The 25,386-nt window shown below is 36.3% G+C and overlaps 1 protein-coding gene across 1 annotated transcript in view; it reads left to right on the top strand.

Moving 5' to 3' along the window:
* LOC107548443 (leucine-rich repeat and calponin homology domain-containing protein 2-like) overlaps window positions 1–25,386 on the top strand; it is a 59,950-nt gene that overhangs the window by 25,424 nt on the left and 9,140 nt on the right. The window contains exons 7-13 of the mRNA XM_016229113.1: window positions 8,825–8,929; window positions 15,140–15,208; window positions 15,894–15,953; window positions 18,611–18,659; window positions 19,128–19,166; window positions 20,173–20,313; window positions 24,510–24,563. Of these exons, the coding sequence (XP_016084599.1) occupies window positions 8,825–8,929; window positions 15,140–15,208; window positions 15,894–15,953; window positions 18,611–18,659; window positions 19,128–19,166; window positions 20,173–20,313; window positions 24,510–24,563 (517 nt within the window). The remainder of the gene's footprint in view (window positions 1–8,824; window positions 8,930–15,139; window positions 15,209–15,893; window positions 15,954–18,610; window positions 18,660–19,127; window positions 19,167–20,172; window positions 20,314–24,509; window positions 24,564–25,386) is intronic.

Consider the following 25,386-nt stretch of genomic DNA (forward strand, 5'->3'; position numbering starts at 1 on the left):
TCTGCTGTTCAGCGCCATCTGCTGTCAGAGAGTGAATGTGCTTTCATCCAGAGCGTCTCTCACGCGGTCCGCCATGTGCTTCTCATCCGTGCTTGTTTACATCAGGGTGCGCATGCGTCTGTCATGCAGCATACAGCAGTGTTGTGCATTTTAACCAGTTGATAGGAAAAGTATTCTTAAAATGCATTCAAAATTCTGAATAATTTGTAATAAATAATTATTCTCGGTATTTTGAAGTGCCCATGATAACAATATCGTGCATAGGCTATTCAGTATCGTGATATATCGCATTACCGAATACCGGCACATGTCTAATTCTAACATGCTATAGCTATGCATGCTGTGGTTGCACACTAATAATTAACGATCCAAGCTGCTGACAAAAAGGGAAAATGTTTGGGGTGACACATGAACATGTCATAACGGATGAAGCCTCTTTAGGAGCAAAAAGACAAAAAACCTAAATGAATGGATTAGGAAGACATGAAAACTATTTACATTTTCAAACTGCTTATGGATTTTATATTGGCACTGTGTAACAAAAATAGTCTGTAACAAGTAGCAGCTGTAGTGTAGTGCTCTTAAACATTTGGGGGCATTCACACAGAATGAATATTTGTGTTTAAAAAATGTGACCCTGGTCCACAAAATTGAGATTTATGCATTTATGCTGAATAAATAAGCTTTCCATTGATGTATGGTTTGTTATGATAAGGCAATATTTGGCCGAGATACAACTATTTGAATATCTGGAATCTGAAGGTGCAAAAAAGTCAAAATATTGAGAAAATCGCCTTTAAAGTTATCAAAATGAAGTCCTTAGCAATGCATATTACTAATCAAAAATTGAGTTTTGATATATTTATGGTAGGAAATTTACAAAATATTTTCATGGAACATGATCTTTACTTAATATCCTAATGATTTTTGACATAAAAGAAAAATCTGTAATTTTGACCCATACAATGTATTTTTGGCTATTGCTACAAATATACCCCAGCGACTTAAGACTGGTTTTGTGGTCAAGGGTCACAAATGTGAGACGCAGGACAGTGGAATGCAGGATGTCTAGAGTTGCAATTTTTTAAAGTTACACTTCAAATTTGAGCACTGTGCTTATAAAATGACATGTCAAAAGCAAGCGGCAACCTCCCGCTCTCTCTCGTGAAGCCAACACGGAAGTGACTTAAACTGTAATTCATCAACTGGCCGCTAGAGGCTGGCTGCAAAAGGGAGTCAATCCCATAGACTCCACATGTTAAAATGCCCAACTTTACAGCAGAAAATGTTTACAGCCTGGTTCAAAAATGATTTTGGTCTATATAGCTAATTTTGCCCTTCATGACAACTGTGAGGAGGGTGAATTTTTTTATAACTCATCCGTTTAAATTATATTAAGCCTTAAAGTTCTGCATAATTAGGGGCGTGGCCACTTGAGTGACAGGTGGATTGCCGCTGCTGACACTGCCGTCGAGCTAGGTGGTCGTGGCTTCAGCAACCAGGTCTCGCCTTTTTGCCCATTTTCGATTATCCGGGAGTGATGCATGGTGACGTGCTGCCAAGATGTCGACGGCCTGCTCCGCCCACTTTTGAGCTTCAAAAACGCTCTTCAGAAAACTGCGGGTGACGTCACGGACACTGCGCCCATGTTTTTATGCAGTCTATGGTCAAAAGACAAAAAAACATGTCTCTTTAGCAAATAAAAAACAGTGGAAAAGCAGTGCAATGGAATGCAGAAATTCGTTCTTTGTGAATGGCCACTTAGACAAACACAAATGTCTAAATATCATTGTGGTTTTGCATTTTGGTTGCTGTATTTTGCTTACATTTTTGACCTGTAAAACACTCAGTCTTGTGGTTTGTCACAGTAAGGGAGGGAAATGAAAAGTGACAAACATGCATGTTTTGTCAAAGCAAGTGACTCATTTTTTCTCATTGTTATTATTATTATTTTTTAGATTACTTAGAATAGGTGTGTCACATTTTTTTTGGCTTGCATCACCATGTCTTTCATAGCCAACAAACCACAACTGTCTCTGATTATGCAATGCCCTTTGACAAGGCATTGTATTGTAATCAGAGTTTTTGTGTTGTCTCAAATGTCATTATTCAGTGCTAACATCAGTAAAAGTTAATTTTTCATTAAAATAGCAGTTTTGATTCTTTGCAATCAGTCTGAATTCTAAAACGGAGGGCTTTATGGATAAGAGGGTCAACATGGCTGCTTGTGTAATGTGTTTTTAAATTTGTGATATATGATTGTCTCACTGCTCAGCTGTTCCCTGTGTAATTTGTCTATTACCTCCACTATTTTATGTGCTATGCATAGATATTGCACAATTATTGAAACTTTCCTGTAAAAGTACTGACTATGGGAATGTGATAACTCTGAATAGGGGCACCAGAACTGAGGTGACTGCAACAACTGAACTTATGTACTTGTGTAGATTTTGTAAATTGAAAATTCTTAAACAATGCCTATTGGTATAGAGTACATTCTAGGTGAAGTATGAATTTATGGTGAAGTTAGGGTTCAACATAGTCTAACAACAAAAAAAGGTAATACGTTACTTTAAATAATATCATGCTTAAAACTATATATATATATGTATATATATATATATGTATATATGTGTATGTATGTGTACAGTGGGGCAAAAAAGTATTTAGTCAGCCACCAATTGTGCAAGTTCTCCCACTTAAAAAGATGAGAGAGGCCTGTAATTTTCATCATAGGTATACCTCAACTATGAGAGACAAAATGAAAAAAAAAATCAAGAAAATCACATTGTAGGATTTTTAAAGAATTAATTGGTAAATTCCTCGGTAAAATAAGTATTTGGTCACCTACAAACAAGCAAGATTTCTGGCTCTCACAGACCTGTAACTTCTTCTTTAAGAGGCTCCTCTGTCCTCCACTCGTTACCTGTATTAATGGCATCTGTTTGAACTCGTTATCAGTATAAAAGACACCTGTCCACAACCTCAAACAGTCATATATATATATATATACTGTATATACACGCATACATACATATACATGATATTATTTAAAGTAACATATTACCTTTAACAAGACATATGTCCATGCATTTGTCAACAGATGGATGGAAATGAATAAAAGTTAAAAAGCAGACTTAATAGTGTAGATCAGTGTTTCTCAACCCTGGTCCTGGGCGTCCCCCAGCACTGCACATTTTGTGTGTCTCCCTAATCAAACACACCTGATTCAACTCATTAGCTCATTAAAAGAAACTCCAGGACCTGAAATGGGTGTCAAATAAGGGAGACATACAAAATGTGCAGTGTTGGGGGGCGCTCAGGACCAGGGTTGAGAAACACTGGTGTAGATGGAGCTTTACATTTGAGTGTCTTCTAGCAGAAGAGAGGATGGTGGTTGCTAATAATAACTACATTTTCATTTATGAACCATTAGTATGATATGGACAATGGTAATTATTTAAAATGTTTATAAATTTTTATTTCTAATCATATCACGTGTCAATGCGTTATGAATGCTATCTTCATCTTTGCACATTGACAGCTTTTTTTTTTTACATATAGTGTAGCAATGATGTTGTGACACCTGTGTTATGAGCCTGGGCTGTTTTTATCTTAGTATTCCAAAGAAGTGATGCAATATTATGTACCATAAAATTCCCTTGCATTCTGGTGAATTTACTTCCAAACCACAAACGAAACCAAAATATTTTGTCATGCCTCACCCAAAGACCATCCACCCACTCAGATTAGATTTCATTTAGATCCAGGCTAGCAATGTTACACACAGAGTCAGGGAGTGAAAGTTTGTTTGCTTGCTTGCTGATTTATTTAGGGGGCTTTCCCAAGTCTGCCTAAATAGGGTGGTCTGGGGTACAGTTCATGCAAACCCCTGTACTGTTTGCTTCTGATGTGAAGGCAATCCTACGAAATCACAGAAGTGAACCACTATTGATGACGCATGAATTGGTCAAAGTGTGTATTTATGCATTTACTCACTCACTTTTCTGATCAGTGTGACTGATGTGTTGCAGCATAGAGAATTTATATGTGCCGTTCTATGTTGGTGCTTTGGAAAAGAGTCAAAATTTTCTAAATCTGAAGTACAAAAACAAAGCGAGCAAGCATCCATTCATTCTGTCGTCTTCTGTTCAGTCATTACCTAATAATGGGGTAAACAGCTGCCATTCTGATGATGCAAACGTACCGCGATCCAGAACCAAAAAAACACATTATGAACACAAACCAGCGGGGGGCAGTGGGAGCAGTCGAACTCTGGTTCAGACCAAGTGCGAAAGCACCCTTATTTATTTATGTATGTATTTATTTATATGACCGTGTCTAATGTGTCGCATTAAATGCATTTCTTATATATTTATTCATTTGATCATAGGTAAGCAGTAATCATATACACTTTGTTTCTAAAGTGTCTAAATAAAAAAACTAGGGTAAAAAGTTAGCAAAAGAATGGGATGCTTTTCACAACAGTAGACTCTGCACAACAATACACATAGATAAATACAGTATGTGACTCTTTGGCGGCTACATCTATATGTCATGATGCACAGTGCACACTTCCCTCTCTAAAAACTTGTTTTGGCACCAGTTCACTGAAGAAACCTTGCTGTAGCAGGGCTGTGCCAGTGCCAACAGAGTGTTTTGTCTATATGGACAATTGTTTTGATATTTTACCACAAATGATACACTAATGTCCTTTCATTGCCATAAGCCACGCTTTACGTGTTTGATTTACTTTACCTTGGTGTTCCATAAGTGTTAACATGAGTAGGAATAAGATCATATTAACAGAAAAAAGTTTCCTTGCACTGAATTAAGCACCAAACAGAAAACACTTTTTTTGTCCAGTGCTACAAGGCTTCCTCCACTCTTGTGCTATATTCAAATGTAGATTTATGTAAACACCACTGCATGTAAAACACTGTCGCTATTCCAGATTGTAGGATGAACCAGAAGATCTCATTTACATCCAATATTATGGAAAGATCCCAGATTTCTAATATAATGGGTGGAGCGCTTTTTTGCAGTGAATTTGGTGAATCACACTAAATGTAAAAAAAAAAAAAAACACAAAGTTGGTTCGCAGATTGTAGGTTCGTAGGAGTTTTATATCGTAGTCGTCTTGTGCCTTTTAAGGTTGCCGAGTCATAATTTTTTCCAGAGAATTCCCAGGTTCTGTAGTATCCAAACATGCAAAAAAACAAACAAAAAAAACCAAATGCTTGAATCATTAGGTAAATTCCGAGTTAGTAGCCATACATTCCAATTTTTCAGTGTTCCAATAGTGTATCCATAGGTGTACGAGTACCTTCAGTTCCTGGATGAGAAGAATTCCTTGTATGGTAAAAAGAAAGGGGTGGAGTTAAACAATGTTTTTTTTTTGTTGTTTGTTTTGTTTTGTTTTGTTTTTTTGGGACAGATTCCCAATCAATAAATTTACTTTTCTTCCCCGCAAATCTTTTTTTTTCTTATTAGTATATAAAATTTGTAAGACATTTTCTAAAATTCTGAAAGCATTTACATCACTGCTGACCTTACATCTCAGAGTGGTACCACCATCGCAAAATTGCTCTAAAATGCTTTAATTTCCTTTCAACATTTATTTTCCGAGAGCAAATACCACTTGAAATTATGTTCAAAGCAGTTGCCATAGAGGCGGATGGGGCTCTGTTATGTCTGTTTTGGAGTTCAAAGTTTTGGTTTGTGGCATTTGAATCATTGTTTTGATTGTACACTATTAAGAGTGCTCTTGATACACATTTCCTATACTGCTATTGGAAAAAGACATTCTTTAAATCATGTTAGGCAGTTTTTGTTTATAAAACCTTTATTTAGGCTGGAATACACTACACAATTTTTAAAGATCTGAACAGATTTTAAAACACTAGGCATCACCAGTGGTGTAATGTAACGAAGTAATAATACTTCGTTACAGCACTTAAGTATTTTTTGGGAGTATCTGTACTTTACTTGAGTTTTTATATTTCAGCCAACTTTTACTTTTACTCCGATACATTTCCCCGAAGCATATTCGTTACTTACTACAAAATAGTCAGAAGTCAGAAGAACACGGACCGCAGGAAAGCAGGTTTGACAAATCAGTGTTCTGGCGTCTGCAAATTAAGCCCTATTCGCACGGGATTAGTATTATCTGGGGACCTTGTGCGATTTTGAAATGACCCCCCCACATCTGAATTTCGTGTGGTGCATTCGCACGGGATAAGCGAAGCCTGTGATTTTTGACTCCTAAAAACACCTTTGCTCATGTGCAAACAAGTGTGTGCACATCCGCGGATGATTCATTTTCCTCTCAAGTCGAGTCCGGGTGTGTGCAATACAGTGTCGTCTGCAATAATATGGTAAGTGTTGTTGTAATGATGTGCGATCTGACATTATCAAGTAGGCTATATCACCAAATCACACACAGAGTGCACGCACATTGATTTATTAATCTATTAAAATTCAAAATTAATTCAAGGCATTCGAAATTGTAGACGGCAAAAATGCTTCTGGATGCTTTTTATATTTATATAATTTAATATAGTTAACCTAATCTGTATCACACAAAGAGTACCGTTTTTCTGCAGATATCAGCATGAACACATTAAATAATCGTTTTATACAAGTTCAGTAAATAAGCAATAAGTGACTTACATTTTAAACATATTGCTTGTTGCTCAATTTTGCTAACGAAAATAGTTCCAAACAAAGATCACAGCACTGTTTTGCATCTCTGAGCAATGGTGTTTAAATGTTTACAGCTTTTTTTTTAACGAATCGGTTGAATAAATGATTCAGTGATTCACTCATTAACACAGTCAAATGCTTTGTTTCTGAATGAATCGGTTGAATCTCAATGACTCACTCATTAACAGTCACTTGCTGTCACCTACTGCGGTTTTAATTTCACATTTCGACTATTTTTTTCATGTTTTAAATTATTTCAAATATCAGTATTCAATGTTTTATGTTAAAAACAAAACATTAGGTCTATTTATGCATCTGTAACTGCAGTTTAAATGCATCCATGTCCCCTCTGAGATGCATTAAACTGTGTGAATACATCTAAATGCTATTTCAGATGGAGATTCTAAAAATGTTTTCTTATGTTAGAATGAAAGACACTAAGTACCGGATGAAGTGCTTCTTATTCTTACCCAAAAATACAAAATGGAATAAAGAGTTCAAACTGACCACAATCTGGCTACTCAAGCTGTGTATGAATTTTTTTTATATATATTTATTTGCTTCTTTTCCATTTTGCATTTACTTGTACTTTTACTTTCAATACGTAAGTACGTTAAAGATTTAAAAAATACTTTTCGTAATTAAGTACAATAAATATCACATACTTAAAGACTTTTACTCAAGTAATATTCAAAATTTCTTCATCTACTTCTACCAAAGTAATTTTCTAGTAAGATATCTGTACTTTTACTTGAGTATGGCTTTCAGGTACTTTATACACCACTGGGCATCACACACTTGCAGACATAAATGGAGACAGAGAAAAACTGGCATCATACACTAAACAATTGTGGATCACACATTATAAGACTTCGTTTTCACTATGAATTCCGAAGAAACTCAGGGCAAAAGTTGTGTAATGTATTCCAGCCTTTAGTCTAACTTCTAGCTAAAACACCTTGAGATTTGCACAGTTAATTGAAATGAGATGTGCTTTAGATGTGCCTCATTGGCTGTGAAGGTATAGTGGTGTACGGTGAGCGTGATTTCACCAAGTACAACATGTTCCTGGATCAACGTCCTTGTTGATCCTGGAACATCATTCCAATCAACCAATCAGAATTGAGAGATAACTTTTCAGAAAATGTCAGTTTTAAGCTTACAATCTGGATTAGGTGCTTCTACACCCTTGTTAATCAGCTATCATTTCCCTCTGATTTTAGGAATAAATTATGGGTAAGGTTAGGTTTAGGGGTAGGGATTGGGTTAAGTCTGTTTTTTTTTTAACAGTTATGTTGATCCAGGATCAACAAAAGATGTCGATCCAGGAACATATCTTTCTTGGCAAAATCACGGCGACAAGGCGACAAGTGATGGCTGGGTGACAATATATTCCAGTAATTATGACCAAACATGCTCCGCTGCCAAAGCCATGCTAAATAACTAAATAACAAGGGAGAACTCCCCCATTCTAATTACCATGTTTGGCTATTCAAGTAATTGCAGTGAAAACAAATCTTATCATACAAGGACTTGTGCCTTCAGCTTTTTTGCAGCAGTTTTGGGAGAGTCCTCTCCTGTTCCAGAATCACTATACAGTACAAAATGGTTTACTGGCCTGCACAAAGCACAGATGTGAACCCAGTCAAACACCTTTGGAATTAATTGGAGCAGCTATTGAATAGATTGTAGACTGATGGTGAATAGAGGATTGCACCATCCAACTTAGTCGAGTGTTTGTCTTATACCAATGTTTACAGCTCCGCTACATATCTGCTCAGAGGCTTCATTAAGGTCCTGTATCATGCTAAAAAAATATGAAGGCAGCCACTACAAGACTGCAAGAAATTAGTAAATCTGATATTGGTCCACCATAAATAAATTAAACAATGCATGCATTTATAGCCACATTCCTTCTGTTATGATATTTCTAAACGATCAGTTATTTTATGAATTCCCTTAACATTACATGGACTCTTTACTGATGACTTAAATGTTATAATCGCATCTCAATTTTGCAAATAACACAATATAAGTTGTGACTAAGTTGTGTTTCAGAATTCAACAACAACATCCCTTTGTCTCTTTCATTTTTGTCTCCCTCTCTTGTCAACTTCAGCTCAGAGAAAGAGCAGTTAGCTGAAGAAGACGAGGATGACTTAAAGGAAGTGTTGGATCTGAGGAAGATCGCAGTACAGCTGCTACAACAAGAGCAACAGAACAGGTGATCTTTCATGATAAATCGCACATGGTCATGCAACATTCAGAGCCCATCAAACATGCACACAGTATCTCCATCAGACTCCCTGCCTACTTTGTAATATTAGGGCTGTCAATCGATTAAAAATGTCAACAATTAATGTGAATGAATTGACTACAGTATGTGTAAGAAAAATATGTTTATATAATGTGGCTGTTCTGGATTGGATATTTGAGTCACTCCACATTAATTACATGGAATGTTAAATGCTTTATATAATACACTAGTTTACAGACGATTTTGTGCATTCCAATTGTAGCTCTGAAAGGTTTTACTCATGACAAAACATTACCTGACATAAAAACTTAAGAGAGAGAAGGTAACAAAAAACATTCAGGGCTTTACAAAAGCTTGAAGTGAAATTTGGGGCACTCGAAAGTGAAAATTCTCAAATCATTTACTCACTCTCATGTCATTCCAAACCCTTAAGACTACAAAACACAAATTAAGATATTTTTAATGAAACCTGTGAGTCGGGCTTGTATGCAGGGTTTCATAAATACTGAAATCAAATGTAGCGTTAGTTCTGGCAGGTCACGTTAGTCAAGCTCGCATCAGCTGATTCTCAGTTGATCCCCATCTACCTGTAGGAATATGACACCTATCTAAGCATTCATATATAAGGTCCCTCAGTATTATCAGCAGTTTTCGCATTGCTCAATAGTAGGGCTGTGCAATATTGAAGAAAAATGCGATATGCGATACCTTGTTAAAAAATGCGATATTCGATATGCGATACGATAAGTGTGTAAAATCAATTTAAATTATATTTTAAACATTTAAAATTTAATTTCTTGGAAAAGAAAGAATCACTATAACTTCTGAAAGTGACCAGCAGTGTTTTAGCATTACACAAAAAGTAATGGTCACAAATCAGAAAATGTAATTTTAACATCAATGTGAACATACAAACAAAAAAATTAATGACACTAATTTTATATCATTGTAACTTTGCTTTCCATACACTGTATGGATACTAATACCGTACTTCTTCATATACCACAGCAAAAACTATAGTCTGAGAAAGTTGAAACATGATTAAAGGCAAGTGAACAGTCAGTAAAAAAAAAGAAATACACAATTTACAAGCATAGATCAAATATACAGTAGTATTCAGGTACAGAAATTTAATAATTAAGTGTAAAGTAACACTGCATAGTGTTCACTGTATGAATTAAATTTAGATTAATCTTTGTTATAGCTGTTTTGTTGTTTGATTAACATTAGTGACATATTCAGCAGCAGTATTTATAGGCTGCTGTCCCTTTAAAACCGACTGCACGGATCCGTCGAGTGTTTGTCTGATACCAATGTTTACAGCTCCGCTACATATCTGCTCAGAGGCTTCATTAAGGTCCTGTATCATGCTAAAAAAATATGAAGGCAGCCACTACAAGACTGCAAGAAATTAGTAAATCTGATATTGGTCCACCATAAATAAATTAAACAATGCATGCATTTATAGCCACATTCCTTCTGTTATGATATTTCTAAACGATCAGTTATTTTATGAATTCCCTTAACATTACATGGACTCTTTACTGATGACTTAAATGTTATAATCGCATCTCAATTTTGCAAATAACACAATATAAGTTGTGACTAAGTTGTGTTTCAGAATTCAACAACAGCATCCCTTTGTCTCTTTCATTTTTGTCTCCCTCTCTTGTCAACTTCAGCTCAGAGAAAGAGCAGTTAGCTGAAGAAGACGAGGATGACTTAAAGGAAGTGTTGGATCTGAGGAAGATCGCAGTACAGCTGCTACAACAAGAGCAACAGAACAGGTGATCTTTCATGATAAATCGCACATGGTCATGCAACATTCAGAGCCCATCAAACATGCACACAGTATCTCCATCAGACTCCCTGCCTACTTTGTAATATTAGGGCTGTCAATCGATTAAAAATGTCAACAATTAATGTGAATGAATTGACTACAGTATGTGTAAGAAAAATATGTTTATATAATGTGGCTGTTCTGGATTGGATATTTGAGTCACTCCACATTAATTACATGGAATGTTAAATGCTTTATATAATACACTAGTTTACAGACGATTTTGTGCATTCCAATTGTAGCTCTGAAAGGTTTTACTCATGACAAAACATTACCTGACATAAAAACTTAAGAGAGAGAAGGTAACAAAAAACATTCAGGGCTTTACAAAAGCTTGAAGTGAAATTTGGGGCACTCGAAAGTGAAAATTCTCAAATCATTTACTCACTCTCATGTCATTCCAAACCCTTAAGACTACAAAACACAAATTAAGATATTTTTAATGAAACCTGTGAGTCGGGCTTGTATGCAGGGTTTCATAAATACTGAAATCAAATGTAGCGTTAGTTCTGGCAGGTCACGTTAGTCAAGCTCGCATCAGCTGATTCTCAGTTGATCCCCATCTACCTGTAGGAATATGACACCTATCTAAGCATTCATATATAAGGTCCCTCAGTATTATCAGCAGTTTTCGCATTGCTCAATGAATTGGAGCAGCTATTGAATAGATTGTAGACTGATGGTGAATAGAGGATTGCACCATCCAACTTAGTCGAGTGTTTGTCTTATACCAATGTTTACAGCTCCGCTACATATCTGCTCAGAGTCTTCATTAAGGTCCTGTATCATGCTAAAAAAATATGAAGGCAGCCACTACAAGACTGCAAGAAATTAGTAAATCTGATATTGGTCCACCATAAATAAATTAAACAATGCATGCATTTATAGCCACATTCCTTTTGTTATGATATTTCTAAACGATCAGTTATTTTATGAATTCCCTTAACATTACATGGACTCTTTACTGATGACTTAAATGTTATAATCGCATCTCAATTTTGCAAATAACACAATATAAGTTGTGACTAAGTTGTGTTTCAGAATTCAACAACAGCATCCCTTTGTCTCTTTCATTTTTGTCTCCCTCTCTTGTCAACTTCAGCTCAGAGAAAGAGCAGTTAGCTGAAGAAGACGAGGATGACTTAAAGGAAGTGTTGGATCTGAGGAAGATCGCAGTACAGCTGCTACAACAAGAGCAACAGAACAGGTGATCTTTCATGATAAATCGCACATGGTCATGCAACATTCAGAGCCCATCAAACATGCACACAGTATCTCCATCAGACTCCCTGCCTACTTTGTAATATTAGGGCTGTCAATCGATTAAAAATGTCAACAATTAATGTGAATGAATTGACTACAGTATGTGTAAGAAAAATATGTTTATATAATGTGGCTGTTCTGGATTGGATATTTGAGTCACTCCACATTAATTACATGGAATGTTAAATGCTTTATATAATACACTAGTTTACAGACGATTTTGTGCATTCCAATTGTAGCTCTGAAAGGTTTTACTCATGACAAAACATTACCTGACATAAAAACTTAAGAGAGAGAAGGTAACAAAAAACATTCAGGGCTTTACAAAAGCTTGAAGTGAAATTTGGGGCACTCGAAAGTGAAAATTCTCAAATCATTTACTCACTCTCATGTCATTCCAAACCCTTAAGACTACAAAACACAAATTAAGATATTTTTAATGAAACCTGTGAGTCGGGCTTGTATGCAGGGTTTCATAAATACTGAAATCAAATGTAGCGTTAGTTCTGGCAGGTCACGTTAGTCAAGCTCGCATCAGCTGATTCTCAGTTGATCCCCATCTACCTGTAGGAATATGACACCTATCTAAGCATTCATATATAAGGTCCCTCAGTATTATCAGCAGTTTTCGCATTGCTCAATAGTAGGGCTGTGCAATATTGAAGAAAAATGCGATATGCGATACCTTGTTAAAAAATGCGATATTCGATATGCGATACGATAAGTGTGTAAAATCAATTTAAATTATATTTTAAACATTTAAAATTTAATTTCTTGGAAAAGAAAGAATCACTATAACTTCTGAAAGTGACCAGCAGTGTTTTAGCATTACACAAAAAGTAATGGTCACAAATCAGAAAATGTAATTTTAACATCAATGTGAACATACAAACAAAAAAATTAATGACACTAATTTTATATCATTGTAACTTTGCTTTCCATACACTGTATGGATACTAATACCGTACTTCTTCATATACCACAGCAAAAACTATAGTCTGAGAAAGTTGAAACATGATTAAAGGCAAGTGAACAGTCAGTAAAAAAAAAGAAATACACAATTTACAAGCATAGATCAAATATACAGTAGTATTCAGGTACAGAAATTTAATAATTAAGTGTAAAGTAACACTGCATAGTGTTCACTGTATGAATTAAATTTAGATTAATCTTTGTTATAGCTGTTTTGTTGTTTGATTAACATTAGTGACATATTCAGCAGCAGTATTTATAGGCTGCTGTCCCTTTAAAACCGACTGCATGGATCCAGTATAATGATACACATCCAATTTCTTTCTCACCTGTTTACATTCATTTAAAACACAACCGACTGCGTTTACGAGAATGATCATCGAGACGGGTACTATTGACATAATTCTGTGTGTATGTGTCTGTTCAAACATGAGGAGATGCGAAAGATGAATCATCTCGGTCTGAAACATATCTCTCTGTGTGCATGCGCTTTGCACGTGTGCGGCAGAACTGAAGAGACGCTGTACGAGATGTGGCTTGTGCGCACACTTCAGGCGTGAGTCAGACAGCAAGACAAGACGGCAAAGAGTTGTTTTCTGCAACTTATTGCACTTAATAACTCTTTTTAATGTCAAGCAATTCTCTGCTACAGTATATGCGTCGAACTAAAACTTTGACATTTTGCAACGTTTTGATTTAAGTAGCCTATTATTAAAATTATTCAGATATCGCAAGCTGTTGCGATATGCATATTGCGATATTAACATTTGCGATATTTCGATAATTTCGATATATCGTGTAGCCCTACTCAATAGCTAATTACCCTCCTCCATCCCCAGCTGCTCCACTCTCAGTTAGGATTCAGCCTTCTGATTGTCCTTTGAATCAGACTAATTCTAAAATGTGTACATAAAATTATTGAACTTTAACGATATCTGCAATACATTTATGTTGGTTCTGTTCTGTTTACCCTGGGGGGGTTATCGCTGCTCTCCCTGCTCTCATCCATGCTAGGCTGCATGGATGCGCAGGGAGTTCTTGCCCAGAACAGAACCATACTGCCAATCCAAACTGTATGCTAATTGTCAATCATCTTTGACAATAGTGGTCCTGACAGAAATACAGAGGTCACAAAATTAAGCTTGATTTCCATAATCCACAGATAAGCATTTTAGGATGTCTGAAGGCCCAAACATTGCATACAATAACTGTAGCTTTAAAACCACTTCAACTGGGCAAGTAGCATAAATTATTTGTCGAGCAGATTCATAAGAAACATAAGAATCAGGTGAAATCCACGAGAGAAGGAACAGGAACAGGTTTTTAACTAAGACATTAATGAGAAATTTAGTAAAATTATATTTCACCCCTGTGCATCATTTTAGATTTAAATTACAGGAATGTCTCAAACAGTACATAAACATAGGCAAATATGAGCAGTTTGTATGAGCATCAAAGCTCAGTTAGTTCAAGCAACCTCAGTGGTGGGTATGGCCATGCTGTGAGTTTCTGTCCCTCTACTGGAAGTCCATGAAACCTAAACTTGAAGATTAACCATGGTCTTATGGGTTTGAAATGACATGAGGTTGAGTAAATGATGACCGCATTTTAATTTTAAGCACCATTTTCCTTCAAGGCCCAGTAGCTAGTATTGTAAGTTTATATGCTTTCAATTTTATCATCAAAATTATTTCAGTTGTATTAGCACAGTAAATTCACAGACCTATATAATATAAATATATATTTTATATACACTGCTCCTCTCCTCTGCACTCACTTTTTCTGAGTCTTTCTTTCACTTTGGCCTTCACCTCTGATCTCTTTCATTTTAATTTACATCTATGAGAGATTCACGAATGAATGCAAGTTTTGTCCGTTCCTTTTCGATATGCACATCCATGCAGTCTGCTGCTTCTGAATTGAGAGGATGGCTGTCAGTTGTTTTGAAGTAATGGGATCAGACCCTCTCTGCTTACTAACAAATGAATCACCATATTCCTCCTCCTCCTCCTCTTTCTCCTTTCATCTCCTTCTCCATCACTTTCTGCATCTCCACCTAATCCCGGGATCTGATTGGTGCACACATGGCATTTGACTCTCAGGAGGCGATCCCTAATTTGTAGGGCAGAGAGTCTAATACACCGTAGAAGAGCCGCGGGGAGAGCTCACAGGTAGAAGGAGCGATGCGTGTGATTTTATGTGTGTTTGTCTCAAATGATGGATATGTGTCATTAGAAGAGGGTGTATAGCACACATCCAGTACATCTGGTCATGTGCGTTTATGTGCGTGTTGTGTATTAGCAAGTATGTGCATGTCTAGGTTTAATGATGTCAAGAAGTCAAGTGTTCAAGCGTGTTGCAATATTATATCAGTTTTCAAAATGATGCGGAAAACTAGTTTGAAATATTTATTTGCGCATGTCCTTTTGGCCAAAATTGTAGATGTGCAAATGGACACCTTTCTTTTGAATGTGTTTTGGTTCAGTTCACATGTAAAAAACTATATACGTTTTGAAAGATTGTTTTGAATCCTAAGCCAGGTTGCTTTACAGGTCATTGGGTACACGTTATGATGCTTGGAAGCATCTCTAACCTAGCAAATTGCTGCACACAAATCCAGTTTGTTTTTCAAATCCCATGTTTAGCACTGACTGTACGCATAGTCATTGTGCAAGCTCTATAATGTTTCATATTTAAAAATTCAATCTGACATTTCAGACTGAGGTGCATTCCCAAAAATCTGTTTTTGTCACCTGTGAATATGGTTTCAGGTTTTTTTTCCATGCACCAATTTAAGATTTTTTTCCATGTACCGCTGATGCATGTCAATGGATAATGGATTTTCCGATCTTTCAGGTTCCTCAGCCACTCAGGGAGTAGCACCAAACAAAGAACCCCATCTCAGACTGTTAGAAGGTATTATGATGCACACACAAACACCTACACCTCCATTCTTATTTGTTATAATAGTCTACTTTAATTAATAATAACCAAAAACATTGTTATGTATTTAACGGATAATTGGTTAATGCATGTTAAATGCCGTTAACACTTCATATATTTTTTAAAACTTTACAATAAGCTTTCACTGATGTTAGACATTAGAAGGGGCCTACAGGGAACCAACCACAAGAAACATGATTTCAACAAATGGCGGGCACACAGTGCATGATTTTAGCCCTGATTTTCACTCGCCAACAGTTTTGTGAAAATCGCCAACAAATTCCTGAAATCTGAGTCACATGCTTATTCAAGTGTGTGACAATCGCGTAGTGTGTGTTATAGAAGTCACGATCTGAGAGAAGTGCCGATGTCTTGCTGATGCCCGTGAGATATTTGTCTTACCGTGTGAAATGTGTTTTGACTGGAAATGAGATCTACACGGCAAGGGAAAGTTCAGGTAGAGGAGTCATAGTAGACCTGCAACAGAACAACAGCAAGCAAAGAGCTCCTTCATACTCTTGTTTTTTTTTTTTTTTTTTTTTTACTAAAAATCAGTGTACAGACAACTTGGATTGCAAGTTTTCACGGGCTAAACGTAGTTTATGGACAAGGCAGAGTTGTCACAATTCTTCCTATTGAAAAGTTGTGTAATGTGTGACCCCCTGACATCGATCTGTCGTGTATCGTGCATACAAGAGCAACGAGGCCCAGAAACCCTAGCAGCACCCCTGGGTATCATAAACTAACAGTAAACAACATTTATAGATATTTATAAATGCTATTTTTTCACTGCTACTTAATGTTAGTTTATAATGCATTAACTAAACTTTAATGTTTAAAAAATTAAGAAATGAGGTAGAAAGGAGCATTAGATAGAAGATAAAAAAACATACTGTTAGTTAAACTGATGTCAACATGCTGCATATTAAAACACTTTACAATAACATGGAATTTGTTAACGTTAGGTAATGCATTAGGTTACTTAAACTAAAATTAACTTTTTACAGCATTTTTTTAATATTGTGCTAATGAATGCTATTCATTTTAAAGTGTTAGTACAGACCATTCAGTATTCATAAAAACAAACTTTGCATTAAAGCAGTTGCACCTTTGTTTTAACAGTAAGCATTTGTAGGGTGAAGAATGCTCAGGAGTTTAATCTCTGAGATATCTTTGTTGATTGTGGAAACACCTGTTTTTGATCAAATAAAAAGACTGGGAGGAGATGACAGGGTGGAGAATGTTTATACTTTGACAGGTGAACAGGTAGAGACCTTTTTTCCCCCAAACTTGTGGCATTATTGTGTATGTTTTTTTTTTGTCATTTTGTAACTACTATCAATTCAGTTGTGATCCTTGGAATAACTTAGTTAAAGTCTCAGATATTTTCACACCAAATGCTCATTGCTTAATCGGCCAAGAAACCACAGACACGGTCCGAAAATTTCTGATGGTATCGAATACACTGCAAACACTGAGCTCGGTGTGTCATGGCCTTTAGAGATACACACTATGACTGAACCAGTGCACCAGGGCATTAGTTGCTCATGCTACTGTTTCTACAAAACTAATAGCACATTTTGCAGTTCTGGTGCAACTAATCATTTTCTAGCACATTCTCATTGTGAACTCATTGTCACCTTCAGTCTAGAATTTGACCGTTGACTCAGTAAGCTAATCAAGAAAAACACGTCTCACCAGTGCAAACCAGAATCATTTTAGCCAGCAATTTCTTTATTTCCTCAAATACAGAAAATTCACATAATTGCTAACTGAAATGCCAAGAAATTAAACAAGATCAGAAAGAAGAAGAGATGAGATGTTTATTTAAAGTAAATATGTATTTTGCCCTTGGTCTGCAAGGTGTTATTCATTACCATCTCACTGTACCACTCAATACATCGTTGCTTTTGAATCACTCATTGCCTTGTATCTTTTCTCACACCTAAAGAAAAAGTCGTTTCAAATAAAAAAACTTCGTAAAATGTATCACAGTTTCCACAAAAATATTAAGCAGCACAACTGTTTTCAACATTGATAATAATAAGAAATGTGTCTTGAGCAGCAAATCCGTATATACAGATTTCTGAAGGATTCATGCGACACTGAAGTCTCGAATAGTCTGTGAGTTTGATTTTGGGAACGGTTTTTGATAATGAACTTTGTGTACATAGTTTTGGTAAAGTCATATGATTCGGTCAATCTTTGAAGTGTTGAAATTGACAGATACTGCAAGGCACATTGCATCTGCGACATGCCTACCATTATTTGCGGAAAGCAATCTCGCCCTTAGTGTTACAGCTCCAGACATGCCTCTCACTGGCAAAAAAAAAATTCTTTCTTCACAGAAAACCCGTTAAGGTTCATGTAGACCATTAGCCCACTGGAATTACGATCTATCAACTGTAGGTCTTCATACATGTGCACTTGAACACATTCACTGTGCACATTGAAAGAAATGGCATAGAGCCTCGCGTCACTTTCATCCTGCACAGTGAGATTAACAACCTGACAACACATTGGGCCTTATACACATGAGCGTGCACACACATGCCCACCTGCAGTCACCTGTAGGCCCCAATTGTATGTTTTGAAGGTTCATGTCAGCGTGTTTCTGTTTTTCTTTACAGTGCATCACTAGATGAAGGAAGCAGCTCAGCCTCTGCCTTGTGTGGACAGGTACCAGTATGTGTCATGCACAGTTACACACAAAGAAGTCTGCACACAGAAGTTGAACTTGCATCATACATATATATTTTTTAAACTCATGTGCCCTCACCCTTGCAATGACATGTCTTTGATGACGTGTTCACTAACGTGAGGGCAGGAAAATAACCTCTTCCCTCCAGCAACCTTGGATATACTTCGCACCAGGGAAGAAACTTTAGTTTTTGTATCAAACAAACGCTACTTTAGTTCACCCAAAAACTAAAATTATCATTTCAATTATCATTTACTCACCCTCAAGTTGTTCCAAACCTGTATAAATTTATTTTCTTCAGCTGAACATAAAAGAAGATATAACGTGGGTGGGTGGAGATGTTTTACAGATTTCATCTGGGTCTGTTTTATCATTGTGTTTGTGAATTCCATTCAATTCTCCCTCATTCTGTGTTTTTGTTTTTTTGTGTGTGTATATTTTTCAAGGAGACTGATCTCACTGATGAAGATGCAGCTTTCTCTGAGGTCACTCTTCAGTCCTCCTCCTCATTCATTTCTATCCTTACAGTAAAGCTTCTCAAGTCCAATATTCTAGTAGTATTTTTACTCACAACAATTTTCACCAGCTCAAACAATACATACACCCCTCTTCAAAAGATTGAGTCGATAAGATTTTTTGGAAAGAAATGAATATTTTTATGTAGCAAAGATGCATTAAATTGATTAAAAGTGACAATAAAGATAGAATCATCATAGCTTCAAAAATATTAAACAACACAACTGTTTTCAACTTCAATAACAATAGTATATAATAGTAATGTTTCTTCCACACCAAATCAGCATATTAGAATGATGTCTGAAGGATCATGTGACACTCAAAACTGAAGTAATGATTGCTGAAATTTTACAGGAATATATTTAATTTGCTGTTTTTACTGTATTTCATTAAATAAATGCAGCCTTGGTGAACATAAGAGACTTCTTTTAAAGACATTTTTAAAAAAAATCTTATCAACCTCACACATTTGAATGATAGTGTATTTTTTTCATTACAACATGTTTTTTTCCCCACAACATTTTATTCATTGTAAGGTAAAAAGGGATACAACTAAAATGTAACTCCATTAATTCATACGCACACTTGGGCTGGAAAACAAATCATTGCTAATTGGTTTGTAGTTTTCAGTGCATTTTTACTGATGCTTCCATGCATTTGTTCATTCGTGTGTGTGTGTGTGTGTGTGTGTGTGTTTTCTCCCTGTTTCAACAACAACTCATCTTAGGGCTGGGCAGTATGGCCAAAAGTATTATCACAATATTTTTTTCATATCATACGATATCAATATTTATCACAATGTTAATTTACCATTAATGTGGAGGGAAATGCTTTCCACATGAGACCATGAGAATGAATGTATACCTAACTTGTTTGTTTACAGCTCTACAAAGTAGCTAGATTTTAATTTAATTTAATTCATGAAATCCATTTTGAGCCTTGTCATTCACCATCATTTTGTGATTTGTCCCTCAGCCTTCTTCATCTTGCTCGTTTGATGGAAGTTTGAAATCAGAGAGCAGTGACTCAGAGCCAAGATGGCCAGAGGTTCCTCCTGTGCTTAACCAGAATGAGGATCGGAGAAGAAACAAGTACCTGAGAAAAGACTACCTGAAGGTACACACCCAAGCACGCACATGTTCTTGGTTTTTCTCACGCTCACATATTTTGTTTGCTCGTGCATACTCGCGTATCCCTCTCTCACTAGTTTTGTCAAAGACACACACACACACACACACACAGACAAACTAAAAAATTTAACTACTTCGTGCCACTTGAGACTTGTATATATCACAGGGCAACTTGTGTTATACTTCAGTATGTTAAAACAGTTACAATACCCCTAGCCTCAGCCCATGATATTTTGTCTCAGATACCCCAGACTGATTCCTTAATGTACTTCAGTCCTTATCTTTGTAAACCTTGGAAATGTTATTCTTTTTGAAGTGCTTTTAAAGGACTCTTTAAGATTAGCATTGGTTTCTAGTCCTGTGCCTATATTGTTAAAATAATATCTTGTGATCATTCATAAAGTTGGCTGTAATTGTTATATATTGAAGAGAGGAAATCCTAGATCCTAGAGTTTTACATGTGAAGACAATTATATGTATCTTATTTCAGGTACCTTGCTGGTTTTCGCTTTGTTTTAGTTACTTATAGAATGGCAGGATTTGTTTGGATTTACTGCATAAATTGGTCTTAAATTGTAAGAATTGCAGCACAATAGATGGATAAACACAGTCTGCTTAAGCAAATAACACACCAACAAACACGCTTTCATGTCTTTATTGAATTAACTGTAGATAGATTCACAGTGCAGGGTGGAAAACATATGTGAATCTCTAGGCTAGTGGCCTCAACAAAAACATGGATTCCTGTCACTGAAACAAGCTCTGGGCCCTATAATGTGCTATTACAAACGTTTTGAAAGCCACCTGATTCACAAAAATCCCTGGAGAATGTTAACATCTTTGTTGACATGTCTATGTGATGCATTACAAACACTATGTAAACAGATGAAACTTAAAACAAAGCTCTTAAAACATACAACACCACGTGTGGAGTGAAAAGACACAGTGCACCAACATCAAAGCCACATCCAGCTGTAAAGTTGGTTTTGGGCTGCCTCAGGGCCTGGACAGCTTTCTGTCATGACAGATAAACAGAAGTTTATTGGGAAAGGCTGCAAGAATATTGGAAAAGACAGTAGCTTAAAGCACATAAGTAGAATAACAGAATGACAGGAAATCACGCAATCTGGAATGGCCCATTCTTACCTCAGTTTGACTGAGATGCTTTGGCACTACCTCAAGAGAGCCATTCACAGCAGAAATACATCTATTTTAGCTAGCTGAAAGAGTTTAGTGAAAAGCAATTGTTCAAAACTCCTGACCATGAATGCTTGTCTGGTCCACAGTTACAGGAAACATTAAGGTGGAGGATGTATCTGCCAAAATGAAGATTATTAAATGCAGTGTTCACAGATTTTTTTTATCCTGCACAGTGACCGTTTACACAGTGTGTTCAGTAAAACATGTATCATTGTTTGTTATTTATTTAAGTGGGCTCTGTTTGTCTATTCTTGTCACTTTTGAGTCAACATCGTTTTTTCTGTCCTTTTGTTATTTTTTAAGCAAACAAATTATTTATTTTTATTTTATGTGTGTGTGTGTGTGCGTGTGTGTGAACAATGAAATGTTAAATGTCAAGGAAAGAAAATAGGTTTAAAATAGGTGGTCCGTAGGATTTTGGCAGGACACACAGAAACACACATATCCATATACAGTACCTCCTCCTAAGGGAATTTCCCTTAACTGTCTGTCTCTTTTAAATGTGCATTTGTTTTGCACTTCCATGGAACTGTCCATTAGCCCAAAGAACAAAACCGGGGACACGCCCAGTCTGTACCCAGATGACTTCACAATAACACTCTTTCCTAAGTACTGACCTGTGCCTGAAAGGGAGAACGAGAGGCCTTGGATTATTTGATTGGTTTGGTTTATTAATTAGATACATCAGCGTTTACTGCCCTGTTCTGCTTTTGCAGTGTTTTCATACCACTGTTATGACACTAATGAAGGCATGACATTTAAAAAACAACGTTTGAAGTTTGCCACACAATAGAGTTCTTGTACACACCCCGACACACACCTTTTCAACCATTTATACCATACGCACACATGCAGGTCGTCCGGAAAACATGACTGTGTTTGCCAGTTGATATGTGCATATCTTTCTTGAATGGGGTAATTCAATCACTATGGCTGTGTGATTCCACCCGGAGCAAAGATACAGGCTTACGTACAGGATTATTAGTCATCGGCCCCTGATGTGTGAGATCTTGTGTATGAAGTTAATCTGTATTTTTCTGTAGAACGTGCTTTCCCTTCCATCATTCCGTGTGGACATTCAAGTGCAGGGCGATGCCAAGCTGATCATTTTTGATTTACGCTGCTTTTTCCCTTCCCTGGTCTGTTATATGTCTTACTCTCTTCTCATAAAAAGAGAGTTGTATATTCTTTCCTAAATAAAGCCTCTATGTTATAAAATAGTTAAACATTCACAGTTAGTAAAGGTTGCTCCACACAAACTCCATCTTTGCCAGCAGTTAGTTTGGGACACTTATATTGTGCATTTGAAAATGCAACACACCAGCTATCATCCCAAATTTGTAATGAATCGTTTATAAACCTGTTATCAACAGAAGAGAAGCTGTAAGGTCTACATAGATTTTTCCTCCACAAGATTCCACCCGGAGCAAAGATACAGGCTTACGTACAGGATTATTAGTCATCGGCCCCTGATGCGTGAGATCTTGTGTATGAAGTTAATCTGTATTTTTCTGTAGAACGTGCTTTCCCTTCCATCATTCCGTGTGGACATTCAAGTGCAGGGCGATGCCAAGCTGATCATTTTTGATTTACGCTGCTTTTTCCCTTCCCTGGTCTGTTATATGTCTTACTCTCTTCTCATAAAAAAGAGAGTTGTATATTCTTTCCTAAATAAAGCCTCTATGTTATAAAATAGTTAAACATTCACAGTTAGTAAAGGTTGCTCCACACAAACTCCATCTTTGCCAGCAGTTAGTTTGGGACACTTATATTGTGCATTTGAAAATGCAACACACCAGCTATCATCCCAAATTTGTAATGAATCGTTTATAAACCTGTTATCAACAGAAGAGAAGCTGTAAGGTCTACATAGATTTTTCCTCCACAATAAAAGCTCTAACGTTTGAAAGCAAAGCAATTAAAACAGCCATAAATATTAGTATTGATTGTTTGATTCATTTTTATTAAATACTTGTTATTTCAACATTTGAAGTGGATCAAAAAAGTTAATCAAAGTTGTCCTAAGACAAGAACGCATTTTGGTTTTAGATTTTAGGACAACTTTGATGAAAGGTAATCCACTTCAAATGTTGACTACTGTACTTACAGTGCAATATTTGTTGTGGCACACACAGAAAATACTGAAGAAATGGTTGAAAGGTGTATTCCTTTTGAAATCAGAATTGATGGCGGTACAAAAGTAATAAGTACTGATTATTTCAAATAAAACTGACAAACAGAACTGAAGCAAATTATACGTTTCTGCTCATGAGTGTGTGTGTATCTTGCTAAAGGTACCAGATTATGACTAGACTAGTTTCAGCCAGATTTAAAGTGGCGATAGAGTCAGCACATGCGTCAGACAGTCAGTGAATGTTTGGGCAAGGTGAACTTTATCCTTTTATCTTTAGACCAGTGGTTCCCAATGCAGTATATGTAGTGTTGGGTGGGGATGTGGTTGAGAAATTTTAGGACAATTTTGATGAAAGGTAATCCACTTCAAATGTTGACTACTGTACTTACAGTGCAATATTTGTTGTGGCACACACAGAAAATACTGAAGAAATGGTTGAAAGGTGTATTCCTTTTGAAATCAGAATTGATGGCGGTACAAAAGTAATAAGTACTGATTATTTCAAATAAAACTGACAAACAGAACTGAAGCAAATTATACGTTTCTGCTCATGAGTGTGTGTGTATCTTGCTAAAGGTACCAGATTATGACTAGACTAGTTTCAGCCAGATTTAAAGTGGCGATAGAGTCAGCACATGCGTCAGACAGTCAGTGAATGTTTGGGCAAGGTGAACTTTATCCTTTTATCTTTAGACCAGTGGTTCCCAATGCAGTATATGTAGTGTTGGGTGGGGATGTGGTTGAGAACCACTGCTCTAGACTATTTAATGCATTTCTGATGTTAAAAGCTGATAAAGTGATGAATATCAGGAATGTAATTCTCTGTCTCCCTGTGTCTCCCATTTCAGTATAAGTGCCAAAGTGCTCGAAGAAACTCCAGTGGCAACGACAATGATTGTGAGGTGAGACTTTGTGCTGTGACTGTCTACGTGCCAAGATTCTCCTTGCATGAATATTTATTAGAGGCCAGCTGAGTCACATCACCACAGTAGAGCAACTCCACAATTAAAGGGGTCATGAAATGCAGTTTTAGTTCTTCATAATATTTCCCAAGGTCTGTTTATAAAAAAAGGGCACAATACAATATTTGTAAAAATGATAATTTCCATCCTCATTTTCACTTTCTGTGAAAAACACAAAATTTCAAGGGATGTTGCCTCTTGCAAAAACTGAAGTAATGCAGTAATTTCGGCAATTGCAAAAATCCGTTTCAGTGTGGTAATTGCTTTTGCTTGCTTATTTGCTTGATTTTTTGGTATATCGTTTTGGTTACACTTTACTTGAAGGGGTGTGCATAAGACTGACATGACACCTTCATAATCATGACATTGATGACATTGATCATGGTTTTTTATGCATGTTTATGACGTTTGTCATTAAGTGTCATTCGCTCAGTTATGTAATTTTTAATGCAAAGATAACGTTGTTTGAGATGTCTTTGTTATGGGCTATGGTTAGGGGTAGGGTTAGGTCAAATAATGTCATATTTGCATTAAAAATGACATAACTGAGCGAATGACACTTAATAACAGTTGTCATAAACATGCATAAAACCTCCTTCATATTCATGACATGTGTCATGTCATGATTATGAAGGTGTCATGTCAGTCTTATGCACACCCCTTCAAGTAAAGTGTTACCGTAGTTTTAAAAGTACTGTTGTTACTGGTTGTATTATTAAAGGCACTGCATGTATGCAGGTATTTACTGATTTTATTAGCAATG

This window comes from Sinocyclocheilus grahami, unplaced genomic scaffold, assembly GCF_001515645.1.
Source record: "Sinocyclocheilus grahami isolate Dianchi unplaced genomic scaffold, SAMN03320097.WGS_v1.1 scaffold348.1, whole genome shotgun sequence".
Classification (NCBI taxonomy): domain Eukaryota; kingdom Metazoa; phylum Chordata; class Actinopteri; order Cypriniformes; family Cyprinidae; genus Sinocyclocheilus; species Sinocyclocheilus grahami.